This window comes from Entelurus aequoreus, linkage group LG01 (genome assembly GCF_033978785.1).
Source record: "Entelurus aequoreus isolate RoL-2023_Sb linkage group LG01, RoL_Eaeq_v1.1, whole genome shotgun sequence".
In the NCBI taxonomy this organism is placed as follows: domain Eukaryota; kingdom Metazoa; phylum Chordata; class Actinopteri; order Syngnathiformes; family Syngnathidae; genus Entelurus; species Entelurus aequoreus.
This window is the reverse complement of record NC_084731.1, coordinates 31,440,926-31,459,508: the sequence shown is the minus strand read 5'-3', so window position 1 is coordinate 31,459,508 and position 18,583 is coordinate 31,440,926. Positions and strand designations below refer to the sequence as shown.

The 18,583-nt window shown below is 39.9% G+C and overlaps 1 protein-coding gene and 3 non-coding genes across 4 annotated transcripts; 3 read left to right on the top strand and 1 right to left on the bottom strand.

Annotated features, from left to right (window-relative positions):
- Window positions 1-1,214: 1,214 nt before the first annotated feature.
- trnal-aag (transfer RNA leucine (anticodon AAG)) lies at window positions 1,215-1,296 on the bottom strand. The gene has a single exon. It is a non-coding gene; the product is annotated as a tRNA-Leu (tRNA).
- Window positions 1,297-2,243: 947 nt separating this feature from the next.
- On the top strand, window positions 2,244-14,633 carry ahcy (adenosylhomocysteinase). Its single transcript, XM_062047659.1, has 11 exons — window positions 2,244-2,401; window positions 5,758-5,948; window positions 6,625-6,700; window positions 9,973-10,125; window positions 11,725-11,837; window positions 11,902-12,109; window positions 12,175-12,262; window positions 12,349-12,466; window positions 13,657-13,779; window positions 13,854-13,925; window positions 14,058-14,633. Exons 1-11 carry the CDS (start codon window positions 2,374-2,376, stop codon window positions 14,187-14,189), a joined length of 1,302 nt encoding a protein of 433 aa, XP_061903643.1. The 5' UTR covers window positions 2,244-2,373; the 3' UTR covers window positions 14,190-14,633.
- On the top strand, window positions 6,086-6,215 carry LOC133661108 (small nucleolar RNA SNORA17). Its single transcript, XR_009827903.1, has one exon. It is a non-coding gene; the product is annotated as a small nucleolar RNA SNORA17 (small nucleolar RNA).
- On the top strand, window positions 11,527-11,655 carry LOC133661230 (small nucleolar RNA SNORA17). The gene has a single exon (XR_009827914.1). It is a non-coding gene; the product is annotated as a small nucleolar RNA SNORA17 (small nucleolar RNA).
- Window positions 14,634-18,583: the final 3,950 nt, after the last annotated feature.

Genomic DNA, 18,583 nt, shown 5'->3' with positions numbered 1-18,583 from the left:
GCTTGTGTGCGCATACTGCGCTGCTTGTGTGCTCAGCCGGCTACGTCATCGGGAGGTACGTGCCACGATGTTTCCTGGCGACTTTGTCAAGATGGAACGGGAGGGGAAGGACATTGAGTGGGGACTTAAGGTGCCGGCAGCACTGCAGATGTCTGTGTGAATCCCGGACGTGAGGAGCCCGCCGCAAAGAGAGAGAGAGAGGGAGGAAGGAGAGAGGCAGCGTCTACAGGTGCAGCGACGCTGCTTGGCATGGGGGAAATCCGCCCTCAATGAAGACTCCCAGGTTTGATGGCAAGGCAAACTGGGAGGCATTTCATCCCACTTCTGACACTAATTGTAGTGTCCAGAAGAAGTGCACACCAAGTCTGACGCTCTTTTTAAACTTTTATTGAGCAACCTATACTAACACAGCTCAACTTCTCGTTCTTTCCACACGCACGTCTATCCTCACTCCTCATTTCCGCAACAGCAACGCTTCCTCCTTCTTCGCCAATCACCTTACAGGCGTGCTACGTTCACAACAAAGAGGATGCAGGATAAAGTGACAGAAATTGCCTTTTTTCATTGTATTACACATCAGGAAGTGTTGTGTAAGAAAGTGTTAATAATAAAACCATCAAAAGCCATCTGCTTTTGTATAAAGATAAGTTAGGTTAAATGAAAATATTATTATTTATCTTACTTTATATCAAAAATAATTTGAGCAAAATTTAATTGAAATATTGTTGGTGTGGCCCTCCAGCAGTGCTCGGGTTGCTCATGCGCCCCAGATAAAAATTAATTGCCCACCCCTGGTCAATAGTCAGTTACAGCGCCCTCCTGAGGTTGTAGCTTGACATAGATGTGCATGATTTGCAGCTTGTTGGCAGCAGTGAAACCCTCTTTTCATAATGGATCCAGTCACAAATTAACTTTAGCATCAAATAATGTATTTGAAATGTTATACAAATGTTCCAATAGGAAGTAATGGAAGTACACAATCAGTTCCAAAGTGAAACTGTTGAACAACATTTTTAGAAATGAAGAGAAAACAAGGGATCACAACATGTATTAATATGAAAGTTACGTAATTGTTTTGGATATTAAATGAGGTAAATGAATTTACTACAGTTCAATAAACTGAGCTATCCAAACATAACACTTTGGGTTTGTGTTATAGATGACTAAGCAAATTGGTTGCCAGATATTTGATAAAAAATGAATTTCAAGAAAATTGGCAGCGGTGGGATTTGAACCCACGCCTCCGGAGAGACTGGAGCCTTAATCCAGCGCCTTAGACCGCTCGGCCACGCTACCTTAGAGTTCATATTAGCAGCACATTATTACTATCAACGTGAAATACGGACATGGCGGTAAATGTTGATGTTTTTTGTCAACGTGTGTTAGCTGCCTGGTGATCTCCAGTAAGACTTTTAATGCAAAGACCAAAAAAAAGAGCAGACAGCTGTCCACAGCGTGACTCTTGCCAACAGCTGTTTGACTACATGTGACTTCAGTATATCCAATCACACCTTCACTAACTTGTGTTTTAGCAGGACTTTACACATAACACATGAAAATCTTAATTGACCTAATTTGGCTGTTTAGCAGCTGCTGTTCTGACCTTTGGCCTCAATGTTTGCCTGCCACATGTCGTCTGAAAACTTAAAACAGTTTAAATTGGAATGTTTTTAAGTTAAGCACAATTTAGATGGACAGCGTGATGTATTTTACTCCACCAGGTGAGCCTATCCAATAATAGTTTTGTATACACTCCCATATACTGCAATTTCCAAATAAATCAAAATTAAATTACCTTTGTAAAGATTCACTTAGTATAATCACATGTTATTGTAATCTGCATAATCTCCTTAGTTTGTTCATGAAATATGAGGCAAATACTTTCAACTAAAATTGCCTCAAATTTGCAAATGATATATTACTTTGTGATCTTGTGAAATGTTTGCCATCTAAAGTTAACCTGTGTGGGATAACTATTTTGTATTTTTTATGGCCAAAAATGTGTAAGGAGGATATAAAGACAAGCAGTTGTTTGAGAGTTAAACAAGATGTGTCGTAAGAGATTATAAAATAGTTTGCGGCCTCTCCAAACTACCAACTTCACATGCAACACGTGAACGCATCACTCAGAAGGGCGCGTCCGTTGCAACGCCACCAATCACATCACGTATTTTCGAGGCGGGTAAGAGCCTTTAGCCAATGGGAATCAAGAAATCGTGACGTAAATCCCGCCCACTCACGCCCCATCTAAGGAAGCTGTCTGGTGGATAAAAAGCAAGCCGACATGTTAGCTTCCCCCTTCTGTACGTGTGGTTGTCGGCCGGTCTGCAGCTTCTTTCACCACAGCCGAAACAAAACCTCCACCTTGTCACCATGTCCGAGAAACTTGCCTACAAAGTTGGTCAGTGTTTGTCTTCTTTGCTTATATGTCCTCTTTAGTGGAGTTTGCATTGCGAGGATGCTCGCCACTTTGCTAGCGAGCATGCTCGTTGGAAACGTGCTCTGTTGCAACAGCTGCTGATGCTGCTAAATAAAAAAAAATGTTTTAAATGTACGAATATGCCAGTAGTAGTAAATTGTAAAATACCATTGTGGTATTTGTCGGTATTTTTCAGTTTGTGTGTGTGGTTCGTCCACAATCAAACCGGTTGTCTTATTTGAAGAAGCGTCAAGATGAGGAATAGTTATTCTGGGTGTTGTAGTTTATTAGCACACTCTGACACATTTTAAACTACAACTGCCATGACTATTTGCGGTTCGCCCATTGGCAGCATGACTGACAGCAGCAGACTGCATGCTCAGCTGTAATTCTACTAACCCGTGCTTCATACCACATTGAGTTTGTGGTATATCTGCAAGCAAATGCGTGCAATATTTGGCCATCTTTCTGCATGGCGATGACATTGCTGGTGGTCAGTGTTCTGAAAATGTCCATGTAGGAGAAGTATGCCCCGACGAAGGTGCACGTAAAGATTGACAGCAGAAGTTGCTCAACGAGCTGCAGTCAGATAACAGCAGGGCAAAGTCTAAATGTTTCCCTCAACTAAACTTGTAAAAAAGTAAACATTGTTCAGTGCACCCATCAACTTCTGGTGTTTGATTTACTAGAAGCTAATCTTTCCACATGATCGTCCCACTTTTTGCATGGGAAATAATCACCAGAATTTTTTTTTTTTTACTGACATTGGTTTCATATGAATTTTTTTCCGTAAATCATTACACTGACCTATTTTTGATGCTTTAAAAGGAACGTTCGCCTTTTGCATGTGATAAAAGTATTTTACATTAGAAGTAGGGCTTCTTTTTTAATATCTTGATATTTTTAGGCCATGTCACGATACACGATTTATATCTCGATATTTTCCTTAGCCTTGAATGAACACTTGATGCATATAATCACAGCAGTATGATGATTCTATGTGTCTACATTAAAACATTCTTGTTCCTACTGCATTAATAAATGCTCATTTTAAACTTTCATGCAGAGAGGGAAATCACAACTAAGTCAATTGACCAAAACTATTTATTAAACAGTTATTAAGCAGTGGCACAAACATTCATGTCATTTCAAAACAGAACGTGCAAGATTGTCAGAGACATTTTAAAACAAGCTATGAGTGCACTTTTGTGCATGATGTCACTAAGATGACATATCAAAACAACACTAAATTAAAGTGCACTTTTTGTACAGAACGCCACTACAATAGTTTAAAACGAATAAAGTGCACTTTTGTGCATGATCTCACACAAAATATTTCAATAAGTGTCAAATAAAAATGAGCTGCATAATAGGAAATCAAATAGTGTATGTCCTTCGCTATGTGGTAGGTTCCTGCGGACGTTATCTCCTGTTGTTGACTATTTTTTTCATACGGTGTTGATGTGGAAATGGTTGCCTCTGCATTTTGTGGGTGTGGCACCGAACGGAGATGTTGACATGCGGAGTTTCAAGCACTCTTCATTCTCTAGCGGGTGACTTTTCAAGTGATGTTACATATTAGCAGTAATGCTATTTTTTGTAGCAACGCTTTTTCCCCACACTTGAGAAATTACGGTTGTCTGTTCGACATATTCCCGCTTGAAGCCAAACCACCGCCAGACGATGGACCCCGTGCTGTTTTTCTTGGGAATGAATTATTCCTTCATTTGTTACCAGATTCGCACCTTCTTTCTCTCATATTACCACTCGCACCACAGCTAACGTTACCCATGCTGCTACCTCTCTGCTCCGCGAGGGCGTATACGTATGTGACGTATGTAAGAAGGTTCGCTTGTTTTATGTCTACGTGAGGAGAGACAACAAAGAGTGGGAAACGCATGCAGTGTAATGCCCGCAGCTAAAAGCAACTGCGTGAGAACGTATACTCGAATATCACGATATAGTCATTTTCTATATCGCACAGAGACAAACCCGCGATATATCGAGTATATTCGATATATCGCCCAGCCCTAATTAGAAGTAATGTACTGTAATTGGAAATCCGTTCTAGGCTCAACCTGTGGCAATCAAATGCCTTAAGTCAGGGATCAGCAACCCGCGGCGCTAGCGCACCGCCCTAGTGGCTCCCTAGACCTCTTTCAGAGATGTGTGAAAATGGAAAAAGATGAAGAAAAAAATATGGTTTCTGTAGGAGAACAAACATGACACAAACCTTCCTAATTGTTAGAAATCCCACTGTTTGTTATACATGCTTCACTGATGAGAGTATTTGGAATGCACTGTTTTGTCCTACTAATTTCAGCGATCCTTGAACTCATCGTAATTTGTTTACATGTACAACTTTCTCTGATGGTGCCGCAGAAAGATGTTTTATGCCACTCCTTTGTCTCATTGTGTCCACCAAACGTTGTATACTGTGCATGAATGCACAAAGGTGAGCTTTGTTGATGTTATTGACTTGTTAGAGTGCTAATCAGGCATATTTGGTCAATCCATGACTGCAAGGTAATTGATGCTAACATGTTATTTAGGCTAGCTGTATGTACATATTGCATCATTATGCCTCGTTTGTAGGTATATTTGAGCTCATTTAATTTCCTTTACTTATGTCTTCTGTGTATTTCATTTATATTTACATGTCTCATGACACATTATCTGTATGTAATATTGGCTCCATTTCTGATAGTCGTTTGTGTGCCATGTTGTTCCAGACCACAGCAAAAGTTACCCAGCTTGCAAAGATTGTAATAAATCCATTAGAAGACTAGGACTTACACATCTATACCTTTGGCCATTCTGAGCCAATAATCTCCAGAAGTTATCTCATCCTGTGAGAAGCCTCCATTTTACTAATGATTTCCAATGTTGCAAAAATGTGTAGAATAAAAATTCAAATACAACATTTCTGTCAATGCAGATTTGCGTCAGCCTTTGATAGTAGGCTAATATAGCTAATATAGACACTTACATCATGTGTTGTCTTCATTACCACACTTTTGTAAGGCTTTTAATTTTTTGCAGCTCCAGACAGATTTTTTTTTGTGTTTTTGGTCCAACATGGCTCTTTCAACATTTTGGGTTGCCGACCCCTGCCTTAAGTGAACAAGCAAGGTTTTAGTCACATTTGAACAATCTTAGGTGCCATGCATGTGTAAAAAGCAGTGGTAATAGTCTTAACATGTTAACATTGCTAACTATGGTGGCGCTGGACTCTTGCTGCTTTAGTTCGTGTCCTCTTCTCACCTTCTCTTAACAGCCTTTTGTTGACGACAAAGAAAAAAAAAACTATGCTAAGACGTGTCTGTGTCATCCCACAGCTGACATCAGCCAGGCCGAGTGGGGGCGCAAGGCCATTGATATAGCCGAAAACGAGATGCCGGGTCTGATGAAGATGAGGGAGATGTACGGTCCGTCGAAGCCGCTCAAGGGCGCGCGCATCGCTGGTTGCCTCCACATGACCCTACAGACCGCCGTGCTTATTGAGACCCTCACCGAACTTGGAGCAGAGGTGGGATTTTTAAGAATTCTTTAGTTTCTAAGCTGTGTGTGTGTACGCTGATGAAACTGTGTCATATTAGTGGAACAGGGCTGATGTAGTCAAGATAACATTTAATGTTGTTTTCAGTGATGTTCCTAGACATGCTTTCTGCCCCTTGAGGCGTTGCAGCTTGGCCTTCCATGTTGCAGCTATGTCAAAAGGTCGCCCAAAGCAAAGGGGATGGTCTGCACCGAGTCGCCACATTAACGGCGACTTGGTGTGACCTAGACCACCAACACAAGGACGTTTGCTGTTGACATTCAGTTATATTTGGGAGTGGCACCCAACTTCCTAAAGCTGTGAACCTTGGGAAACATTGCTGTCTGTTTTCAAATAGTTTACATTAAATGGTCAGATAAATTAGGTTGATTGCCCAGTTCTATAAGTTATGCTAGGTTTGTTTTAAAAGAAAACTATCCCATGGTAAGCATTTACACAAAATGTCACAACTAAGGATTGTGATCAAATATGTGGATAATTACTCAAGTCAATCAGTTTATTTATATGGCCCGTAATAACAAATGCCTAAAAGGGCTGCCCAAATCACGACATCCTTGTCAACAAAACAAAAATCATCAGCCGATATTGATGGTTTTATAAGTCACAGATAAACCAAATTGAGTTAAATGTAAATGTGTGTCTTCAGGTTCAGTGGTCGAGCTGCAACATCTTCTCCACTCAGGATCATGCTGCCGCCGCCATTGCCAAGTCTGGTGTCCCAGGTAATGCTTAATTTCCTTACATTATGAATGTTTATTTACAGTGGAACCTGGCCTAACTCATCTCAACATAACCAAAGCTTGCATGTTTAGTACCCAAATATTTAATTGAGAATAATGGATTTTTTTTAACCTATGGCCGTTTGTTGACATGGTTTTCCTCCATTGGTGCATATTTTTTTCGATTTTTCTGTTTTCATATATTTTATACTTTTATCAAACATATGCTGTGGTTATTTGACTGCAATGACAAGTGTCCGAAAATGCACAAATCTTTCTTTCAATGGCCAACAGCTAAAAATAGTGTTTTGTTAATAGTTGTGGTAAAATCAAGGTTAATACTCCCATACTTTTGAAACGAAGGCAAAATGTATTTTCTCTTTTTTGGTGGATTAATAGTTAATCCATTTTAATGCTAAACAGGAAGTTGGGGAGGCGTGGCTCCGGTGGTAGGGCGGCCGTGCCAGCAACTTGAGGGTCCCAGGTTCTATTCTAGCTTCCGCCATCCTAGTCACTTTTGTGTCCTTGGGCACAACTTTTTCTCAGTGCCACCCACATTGATTTATATGTAGCTTAAAAAAGATGTAGATATTGGTTTTCACAATTTAAAGGCCTACTGAAATGATTTTTTTAAATTTAAACGAGAATAGCAGATCCATTCTGTGTGTCATACTTGATCATTTCGCGATATTGCCATATTTTTGCTGAAAGGATTTAGTAGAGAAAATCGACGATAAAGTTCGCAACTTTTGCTCGCTGATTAAAAAAAGCCTTGCCTGTACCGGAAGTAGCGTGACGTCACAGGAGCTAGTATTCCTCACAATTCCCCGTTGTTTACAATGGAGCGAGAGAGATTCGGACCGAGAAAGTGACTATTACCCCATTAATTTGAGCGAGGATGAAAGATTCGTAGATGAGGAACGTTACAGTGAAGGACTTGAGAGGCAGTGATGGACGTATCTTTTTTCGCTCTGACCGTAACTTAGGTACAAGCTGGCTCATTGGATTCCACACTCTCCTTTTTCTATTGTGGATCACGGATTTGTATTTTAAACCACCTCGGATACTATATCCTCTTGAAAATGAGAGTCGAGCACGCGAAATGGACATTTAAAGTGACTTTTATCTCCAAGACAATACATCGGTGACACACTTAGCTACTGAGCTAACGTGATAGCATCGTTCTCAAATGAAGATAGAAACAAAATAAATAAACCCCTGACTGAAAGGATAGACAGAAGACCAACAATACTATTAAACCATGTACATGTAACTACACAGTTAAAAATTCTCAGCCTGGTAAGGCTTAACTATGCTGTTGCTAACAACGCTAAGGCTAATTTAGCAACTTAGCAACCGGACCTCACAGAACTATGTACTCTCTCCTTTTTCTATTGTGGATCAAGGATTTGTATTTTAAACCACCTCGGATACTATATCCTCTTGAAAATGAGAGTCGAGCACGTGAAATGGACATTTAAAGTGACTTTTATCTCCAAGACAATACATCGGTGACGCACTTAGCTACTGAGCTAACGTGATAGCATCGTTCTCAAATGAAGATAGAAACAAAATAAATAAACCCCTGACTGGAAGGATAGACAGAAGACCAACAATACTATTAAACCATGTACATGTAACTACACGGTTAAAAATTCTCAGCCTGGTAAGGCTTAAAAATGCCGTTGCTAACGACGCTAAGGCTAATTTAGCAACTTAGCAACCGGACCTCACAGAACTATGATAAAACATTAGCGCTCCACCTACGCCAGCCAGCCCTCATCTTCCCATCAACAGCCGTGCTCACCTGCGTTCCAGCGATCAACGGCGCGACGAAGGACTTCATCCGTGGGTTTGGCGGCAAGCATCGGCTAGGCGTAGTAAGTAGTCCTTGTTGTGTTGCTGTAAGTATTGTACTTAGCCGCTAAGACACCGATCGATCCCACCTACAACGTTCTTCTTTGCAGCCTCCATTGTTCATTAAACAAATTGCAAAAGATTCACCAACACAGATGTCCAGAATACTGTGGAATTTTGTCGAAGAAAACAAGAGGCTTTTCTATCGGGTCCGATGGGGTCCAACCACTTCCGTTGCTTTTGTGACGTCACGCGCATAAATCATATCCAAAGGAGTTTTTCAACCGGAAGTGTGGCGGGAATTTTAAAATTGCACTTTATAAGTTAACCCGGCCGTATTGGCATGTGTTGCAATGTTAAGATTTCATCATTGATATATAAACTATCAGACTGCGTGGTCGCTAGTAGTGGGTTTCAGTAGGCCTTTAAAGCGCTGTGAATCTCTGGGGGAAAAAAACTTTATATAAATATAATTCACTTCACTTCACATGTGCATGTTTTGATGCTGTGTAACTAAACCAGGGGTTGGCAACCAGTCAGTTGCGAAAATACTAGAAAATAACGTATTAATATGACATCAGTGACACCAAACACCACAGACACACCAACAGGCAGGCATTTTAACCCTTGAGTACGGCCACACACGACACCCACTTAACTCGCAATATGCATGTTGCAAGTTGTGCACAAAAATCATTGCGCTGCAACATTGTATTAAGACTGACTGTTGCAACACACTAGACATTTTGTAGCATCAAACAACTCTTCCCTCAACCATGACCATCATCGTTCGCCTGCTACAAGCCAAATACTCGTGTCCATTAACAAAGCTCTGAACTACGGATTTTGTGTTCATTTATTGTGCATACAAAAGTTCACATTGTCACATGTGCAAAGGCAGTAACCAATATTAAAACAAGGTGGCAGTAAGGAAGAACTTCCCCTTTTATCACCTCTTTATCACACAGGATAAAGCCGCCAGGTGAACAGCAGATTTGACTACTTCCGGCGCTGACGCAACACAATCATGTGACTCGTGCCCATATGTAACCATAAGATGAACAAATATACTACAGTATATATATACGGTAGTAGAACATTACAAAACAATACCAGAAAATATTTGGAAAACGGCAAAAAGCACAACGAGAAAAAAACAAAATGTTGACATTAGCCAATAACGTCACAATGCTTTGTCTTTAAAAAAAAAAAAAAATAGTTCCACTGTATATTTGTACAACATAAAGCCCAGTACTGACTGCATTCAGCATTGGGAACGCTACATGTGCATGATAAGACTTCACGAGGGTTTTCGGTGCTGTTTAGTAAATAATAAAATAAAACCACCAGGCCACGTATTAGATTTTGCTTTACACACACTGCTTCTATGAGCTAATATGGTGTGCGCGCACACACAGTGTACGCATGGAAGGGTGAGACGGACGAGGAGTACATGTGGTGCATCGAGCAGACGCTCTACTTCAAAGATGGACAACCCCTCAACATGATCCTGGACGATGGAGGAGATCTCACCAACCTGGTCCACAAAAAGCATCCCAAGCTGCTGACAGGTAATGCATGCATACACGCACACATGCTCTCTCTTGTGTGCGCACACACACCCAATTAAATTAGTGCAAGGCTGCTTTTTATAGCCCATTTTCCAAGGGGAACTGACTAAGTCCTACAACTAAAAGGTTTTCTGCGTTTGCACAGCAGCAATGAGGTATTGAAAAATGTAAATTATGCTGACACTTGACTAGGTAAAGGTATGATTTGAGTTTATTTCGAACATGAATACAATTACCGGTACAACATGATACATCAAGATTTCCAATTTCTCTTTTTAACACGGTCGAAAAGGAGTAGGAAGAAGCAGAGTTATTTAATCCTACCCCTTTTCCATTACATTGCAATTGCTAACACTTTTGTTCACTTCCTGTTCTCAACGTATTCACAATATACTCTATAAATATACAATACAATAGTATTGTATTGTATGTATTGGTGAAGTAAGTTGTATTTCATATAGTGAGATGAATAAGATTATCAGTAAGTTCAGTATGTTCATCATGGCTCTTTTTTTGTACTTTGTAAACAGTGTTTGAACAGTTTCTTAAATTGGATCATATTAGTACATAGATTTTTTTACTTAATCCATTCTAGGGCTGTAACAACTAATCGATTAAAATCAATTATAAAAATAGTTGGCGGTTAATTTAGTCATCGACTCGTTGGATCAGTGGCAATTTTTTTATTTTATTTTTTTGTAAACCTTTATTTATAAACTGCAACATGTACGACCAGCTGAGAAACAATAATCAAAATAAGTATGGTGCCAGTATGCTGTTTTTTTTTCAATAAAATACTGGAAAGGATAGAAATGTAATTTGTCTCTTTTATCCGATTATTAATCGAAGTAATAATCGACAGATTAATTGATTATCAAATTAATCGTTAGTTGCAGCCCTAATCCATTCCATAATTTAATTCCACATACTGATATATTAAAGGTTTTACTTGCATGCACATTTTAAGTTATATTTCTCGTGTTGAGAAGAATAGCTGTACGTTCTTGGGTGTGGCAGGTTATGGTTTGCTTTGTGCATAATTTGTGCTGTTAGCAAATTCACTGTTGTGGAATTTCAATATTTTAGATTCATTCAATAAACCGAGGATTTCTATGTTCTCTATAGCCAAAATTATGTATTATTGTAACTTATCTGTTTGGAACAGGGCCAGTTACTGAAGCATACTTTTGTAGTTATTTACCCATATTATTATTATATTATATTTATTCTTTATTTATGTACAGTATTTCTTGCCACTTTATGTTGCACGAAAACCGTTTCTGATAGTTCCTCCAAAGGTAAGGGCTTAGCTTAGATCTTTGGCTTGGTGCTTGTGATGTATGATTAAAGCTTGACGTTATTTAAGTTGTATTAACTTGCGAGAGGAGCATGTTGGTGTTTGCTGCCCCTTGAGGCGTTGCAGCTCAGCCTTCCATGTTGCAGCTGTGTCGAAAGGTGGCAGAGAGCAAAGGTGGTCGTCTACACCGAGTCTTCACATTGATGACTCGGCATGGTGTTGACCATCAACATGCGTGTCTTTGTCTCACTGAAGCTCGACTATCAGCAATGTTCTGTGCTCACACGACCACCTCTTGGCAGGCATCCGCGGCCTCTCTGAGGAGACCACCACAGGCGTCCATAATCTGTACAAGATGATGAAGAAGGGCGACCTAAAGGTCCCCGCCATCAACGTCAACGACTCCGTCACCAAGGTGAGCAGTGATTCCAGAAGGTGCAGCTTTCATGGCACTAACAGCAGCGTGACTCCTCCCACAGAGTAAGTTTGACAACCTGTACGGCTGCAGGGAGAGCCTCATCGACGGCATCAAGCGCGCCACAGACGTCATGATCGCCGGGAAGGTGGCTGTGGTGGCGGGCTACGGCGACGTGGGCAAAGGCTGTGTCCAGGCCCTGCGTGGCTTCGGTGCCCGTGTCATCGTCACAGAGATCGACCCCATCAACGCACTTCAGGCAGCCATGGAGGGTATGTCACGCCACTCTACCTCCTTTTTAAACTTGGCATTTTTGTTTATAAAGCGTGTTGTGTAGGCTTTGAGGTAACAACAATGGATGAAGCTAGCCTGGAAGGAAACATCTTTGTCACCACCACTGGCTGTGAGGACATCATCCAGGGCCAGTAGGTGGCGCCACACACTCACCCATTACCATAAAATATTCTCTTATAAAATGTTGTTAGCTCATGTTTGTTTGCGGCCTTTACAGTCACTTTGAGAACATGAAGGATGATGCCATCGTCTGCAACATTGGACACTTTGACTGCGAGATTGACATGAGCTGGCTGAACGAAAATGCAGCCAAGAAAATCAACATAAAACCTCAGGTAAGAGGTAGTGAAAGATTTTGTCTCAACCAGCACACCTTAATACTTACACTGCTCTATGTGTAGTGTACTCCACTGTACTAGGCACTGTAACTAGATGTTGCACTCAAAAACAGTCACAATGGTGAGTCTGCAGTTCTGGGCTGTCTTTAGTCAGTGCACTTCAATAAGTATACTGTGAACTAGGGTTGTATGGTATACCGGTATTAGTATAGTACCACGATACTAATGAATCATATTCGGTACTATACCGCCTCTGAAAAGTACCGGTCCGCCACCCCCCGGATTGATACCCAAATTTGTGGTATCATCTAAAACTAATGTAAAGTATCAAACAACAGAAGAATAAGTGATTATTACATTTGAACAGAAGTGTAGATAGAACATGTTAAAAGAGAAAGTAAGCAGATATTAACAGTAAATGAACAAGTAGATTAATAATTCATTTTCTACCACTTGTCCTTAATAATTTTGACAAAATAAAATAATGGAAAATGACACATGTTACTGCATATGTCTGCAGAATAATTAGGAGCCTTTGTTTGCTTACTTACTACTAAAAGCCAAGTTATCTTGTAGGTTCACTATTTTATTTAAGAACAAACTTGCAATAAGAAAAACAAGTTTAATGTACCGTAATATTTTTTTGTTAAAATAAAGCATTTTTTTGTAGTACCCTATATTTAGAAAAGTACCGAAAAATATCAAATAATTTTGGTACCAAAATATTGGTATCAGGACTTCATCTTTTGAGTGCGAATGTGAGTTCACGCTGAGCAGTACGGTAAAATGCAGCGTCCGTAACCGGATGTTGCACTCAAACTGGCCAAAATGGGGAGTGTGCAGTGTTTGACACTTACCACCCTCACTAGTCGCCATCTTGTCTACTTGGCAAAAGTGGAGGGATTAACTCCAGTGGTTGTAATTCACCACTAGTAATGAATTTAGGGCTGCAAAACATTGTTAAACATTGGCACATGTAGCAATCTAAGGACACAGTGTACTGATGGAAGATTAAATATGAAGGAACATGTTCTCATTGACCTTCTGGAAAAATTAGTATTGAAACTGATAACATTTCAGAAGTCAAAATGTGTGTCCTAAGTTTCCAAAGTCTAAATAATGTGAACTACTCAATTGCACTATTATGATAATGGGGTCATAATCACATGTGCTTTGGTGGTCCTTAGGTTGACCGCTACCTGATGAAAAGCGGCCGTCACATCATCGTGCTGGCTGAGGGCAGGCTGGTCAATTTGGGCTGCGCCATGGGTCACCCGTCATTTGTCATGAGCAACTCCTTCACCAACCAGGTGCTTCTGTCAACGAGGGCACGTGACTGCTTGATGAATTTAAACTTTTTAGCTGACTGCTGTGCCTCCTGCAGGTTCTGGCGCAAATTGAACTGTGGACCAATACTGCCAAATATCCTGTGGGAGTTCACTTCTTGCCCAAAAAGGTCAGAAGGCAGATGAACGTTCAATACGGACTACATAAATGTCTTTAAAGAGTTGTTAACGACTGCTTTCGACACCTGCATGCAGCCATCATTGAAAATAAAGAAAATGACAGCGGTTTGTTTTGTCTTCAGCTGGACGAGCAGGTAGCCGCCGCCCACTTGGACAAACTGGGTGTGAAGCTGACCAAGCTGACTGACAGCCAGGCTAAGTACTTGGGATTGCCCAAGGAGGGCCCCTTCAAGCCGGACCACTACCGCTACTGAGCTTCCACTGCTCAACTTGAGGAGAGAAGAGGAAAGAGCGAGAGGCGGAGCTACAAAGACGTTTGTCCCGCCTCTGGTGGATTCTCCGCAAGCGACAAGCAGCCATCTTTGTTTCGCTTTAGCATCTTCGCTTGTCGACCATCATGCCTCTTTAACTCCAGTGAGGTTAAGAGATGTTTCTCTTGTCATCATTCCCTCTTATTGGAACAAAATAAACCCTTTTTCATGTGGATCTTAGAGTTAGTGTAGCAAGCTACAATGCGCAGTGGCCTTATTCCAGTTTAGCACTTAGCAGTTTACTTGACCACCAGAGGTGGTCTGGATTCATAACAAGGTCTTAAACTTTACTTTCTTCCTCTACTGTAATTGTTTACTTTGACTCGATCAACTGATGCACGCCGAGGTTGCTGGTGATGATTGTGATAAATAAACCTGCTCACCCTATTCTGAATTTTTTTCTTTCATAGAACTGCTACTGAGGTTGAAGTTACTGAAATGATCATTGACAATGTGTAGTAGCATCCTCGTCCAGCAGGAATTGGTGTACATCCATCCATTTTCTACCGCTTGTCCCTTTTGGGGTCGCGGGGGGTGCTGGAGCCTATCAGCTGCATTCGTGCGGAAGGTGGGGTACACCCTGGACAAGTCGCTACCTCATCACAGGGCCAACATAGATAGACAACATTCACTCACATTCACACACTAGGGCCAATTTAGTGTTGTACAATTAAAAACAATTTTTTTAGATGGCAGTTTGGTTCTCTACTTTGACGTTTAAAATAAAAAGCTTTCAAAGACATTTCAAGTTCAACTTGAATATGAACAAAGCTAAACACTCATTAAGTAATTGGTACACTTCAAATGTGATGTGCATATTTTTAACAAAGAAAACCTATTCAAATAGAATAACTGACCTCTTATGAATTCCAACATTTACGATTAACTTTACTAGTTTAATGTGAACTCAAAGCTCAAATTTGAGTCCACACTTAATGCACCAGTCCATGTTTTAATACTTTAGTCTCTTCGTTTTTATCAATTAAATTTGAGGAGCAACATTTATAAGACTGGATAATAAGTGCATTGGACTGTGCTCAGACAGTGCAAAAAGTATAACATAATTACAGCATTTTATAAAAATGTTTAACATTTTAAGGATTATTTAAAAAAAAATGTTTGACACTAAGTCAAAACTATTCTTTACTTTATGAAACTCATTTCAGGAGGTTTAGTGGTATATGGGTGAGTTCGATCGACCCTTAGTTCCCTTAGGCAGGTGAATGAGGTAACCGTGTAAAGTTTGTTTAAAGGCGTTATAAAAGTAAAACCCCATCCACCAAATATCCAAATTAGATATTGTTTAAAAAAAATACAAGTGCATATGTTTGTTTTAGGGACAAACTTGTACTAGTATGTAATGACACTAAAACTGGATGAATGCAAATTTGACAACTGTGAGATTATTTCGTATTTACTCTTACTGTGATTGGATCCCACTAATCATATCACACTTGAAGTGACCTCAAAGATGATCGATACATTTTTCACATAGAGTTTCTGTCCTTGGAATTTCCTGCAGGATGTTTAAAGATGATCTATCTTCATGAGAATCTGGACAAAAATGGTGTCTGGTTTCAATCCTAATCCTTTGGTGACGCAGATAACTGCTTTAAACAACTTCACTCCTGTCTTCAAATTAGAACCAGAAGATTGGACTGTGTCTCAGAGTGTCAGGATGATGGACGATGTTTGGTAATTCTGTATTTTTCACAGTGTTCTTTATTCACAGTTGCTGTAATGGACAATCAAATGTCTGCCATCAGTCTTTACCCTCCGACCAGAACCTGTGTTCACAAGTCCATTGATGAGTCACAGATGGCACAGATCCGTACACACTCTTGGTCATTTAAAAACAATCCCACGTTCACACGGAGCTGGAAAAAAAAAAAAAAAAAAGAGTGCAGCGTGCATTTTAGTGAGTACAGAAACACTAACTCATTACAGCGTACATTCTTCTTCGGTCGTAAACTAATTTTAAAGGCCTACTGAAATGAATTTTTTTTATTTAAACGGGGATAGCAGATCCATTCTATGTGTCATACTTGATCATTTCGTGATATTGCCATATTTTTGCTGAAAGGATTTAGTAGAGAACATCGACGATAAAGTTGCAACTTTTGGTCGCTGATAAAAAAAGCCTTGCCTGTACCGGAAGTAGCGTGACGTAAACAGAGGAAGGACTCCTCAAAATTTCCCATTGTTTTCAATGCAGCTAGAGCGATTCGGACCGAGAAAGCGACGATTACCCCATTAATTTGAGCGAGGATGAAAGATTTGTGGATGAGGAACGTTAGAGTGAAGGACTAGAGTGCAGTGCAAGACATATCTTTTTTCGCTCTGACCGTAACTTAGGTACAAGCTGGCTCATTGGATTCCACACTCTCTCCTTTTTCTATTGTGGATCACGGATTTGTATTTTAAACCACCTCGGATGCTATATCCTCTTGAAAATGAGAGTCGAGAACGTGAAATGGACATTCACAGTGACTTTATCTCCACGACAATACATCGGCGAAGCTCTTTAGCTACTGGTCTACACGTGGTAGCATCTGGCTCAAATGCAGATAGAAACAAAATAAATAAATCCCTGACTGGAAGGATAGACAGAAGATCAACAATACTATTAAACCATGTACATGTAACTACACGGTTAATAATTCCCAGCCTGGCAAAGCTTAACAATGCTGTTGCAAACTACCAGAGGTGGGACCAAGTCATTGCTTTGCAAGTCACAAGTAAGTCTCAAGTCTTTGCCCTCAAGTCTCGAGTCAAGTCCCGAGTCCAGACAGGCAAGTCCCGAGTCAAGTCCAAAGTCAAGACTGGAAAGTCTCAAGTCAAGTCACAAGTCCTGCATTTTGAGTTTCGAGTCCTTTCAAGTCCTTTTGACTACAGACTAATATTTTTACACAGATTGTGTATGCTTTTAAACCGCTGTATTTATTTATTAAAACAAGTGCATTTGAAATAGCAGGAAAGAAAATAGTACTGACATTGCAATTCATAATAACACTATTAACCAGTCATTTTAATAGTTTAAACAATTTTAAACATTTAACTCATTCCTTTACAGAATAAACACATTTGCAAAAACAAGTGCAACTGTACTTATTTGTACAAAAGTGTTAACATTGTATTTCCATGGCATATTGCATTGTAACTCGTTCCACAGCAGTTTCTATTCTGTTCTTACCTTATCTCATTGATCTCATCTCATACTGTATGTGTGTTGATGTGTGCGTACACATGAAAAACATAACAAATACATGAACATAACAATGAACAGAGTTGTACTTTTTAGATGTCAGGGCCCTATGCAATATGTACACATTCTTAATATAGTATATATTTTAACTGACCTTTATTTGACTATGTTTGTCTTTTTGTAGGTGGCTAAAATACGCGGTGGTGCTGACCGCCGTCTAACGTTAGTCAATGTATCACACACAGTAACATAACGTAACGTTAAGTGTAGGTACCTCATGCAACCCTGCTTAAAAAATCACTTGACAAAAAGTATGAATAAGGTAGCAAACTGCAGTGGACGCAACATATTGCCGTGTTTGAAATGACGTTATAACCATAAACATCTTATAAGTAGACGCAATATTGGTTGCTGTGACGCGAGCAATTTGCATCTTGAAGTGGTGATGAGGAGCCGGCGAGCAGCCTAAACTGACAGTTGACAGGTAGAAAACAAAGATGCCGGGCTGGTGTTCAGCGTTTTCCTGCTCAAATGAGCGGACTGTTGAAAATAGGAATCGGGGGATTACTTTTCACAAGTAAGATTTAACATTAATGTACTATTGGTTGTATTTTATGAAAATAACATTACCACAGAGTTGAGAAGGAGCAAAGATCTTCAATATTTGTATGTGAAAATCACAAATAAATCTTCTGGGGGAGGATGACGCCCCTACAGGGGTTTGGTTTACAAACTTTCTGCCCCACCTAAAACAAAATTCACCAGCCGCCATTGATTATAATGCATTCTCATTTTAGGCAAAATATAAGACAATACTTTCTTAACAGTATAATTGTAACCAGGAATAAGTCTTCAAGTAACAATATTCAAATACTAACATTGTCGGGTAAAACAGAATTTGGTTTTATTCTGAATCCAGTGAAACAGATTGGTGGTTTTAGCTGATATAAAGACTTTCAGGTGTTTATATATGTTTAAGTATTTGGCAGACGCTTTTATCCAAAGCGACATACATAAAAAATACATATATAACAATCACTGTAAACATGATCATTTAAGGGAAGAATGTAATACAAACTATCAATACAAAGTGTCAAGACAGAATAAACTCTCTGCTGCTGCAGCAACAGAG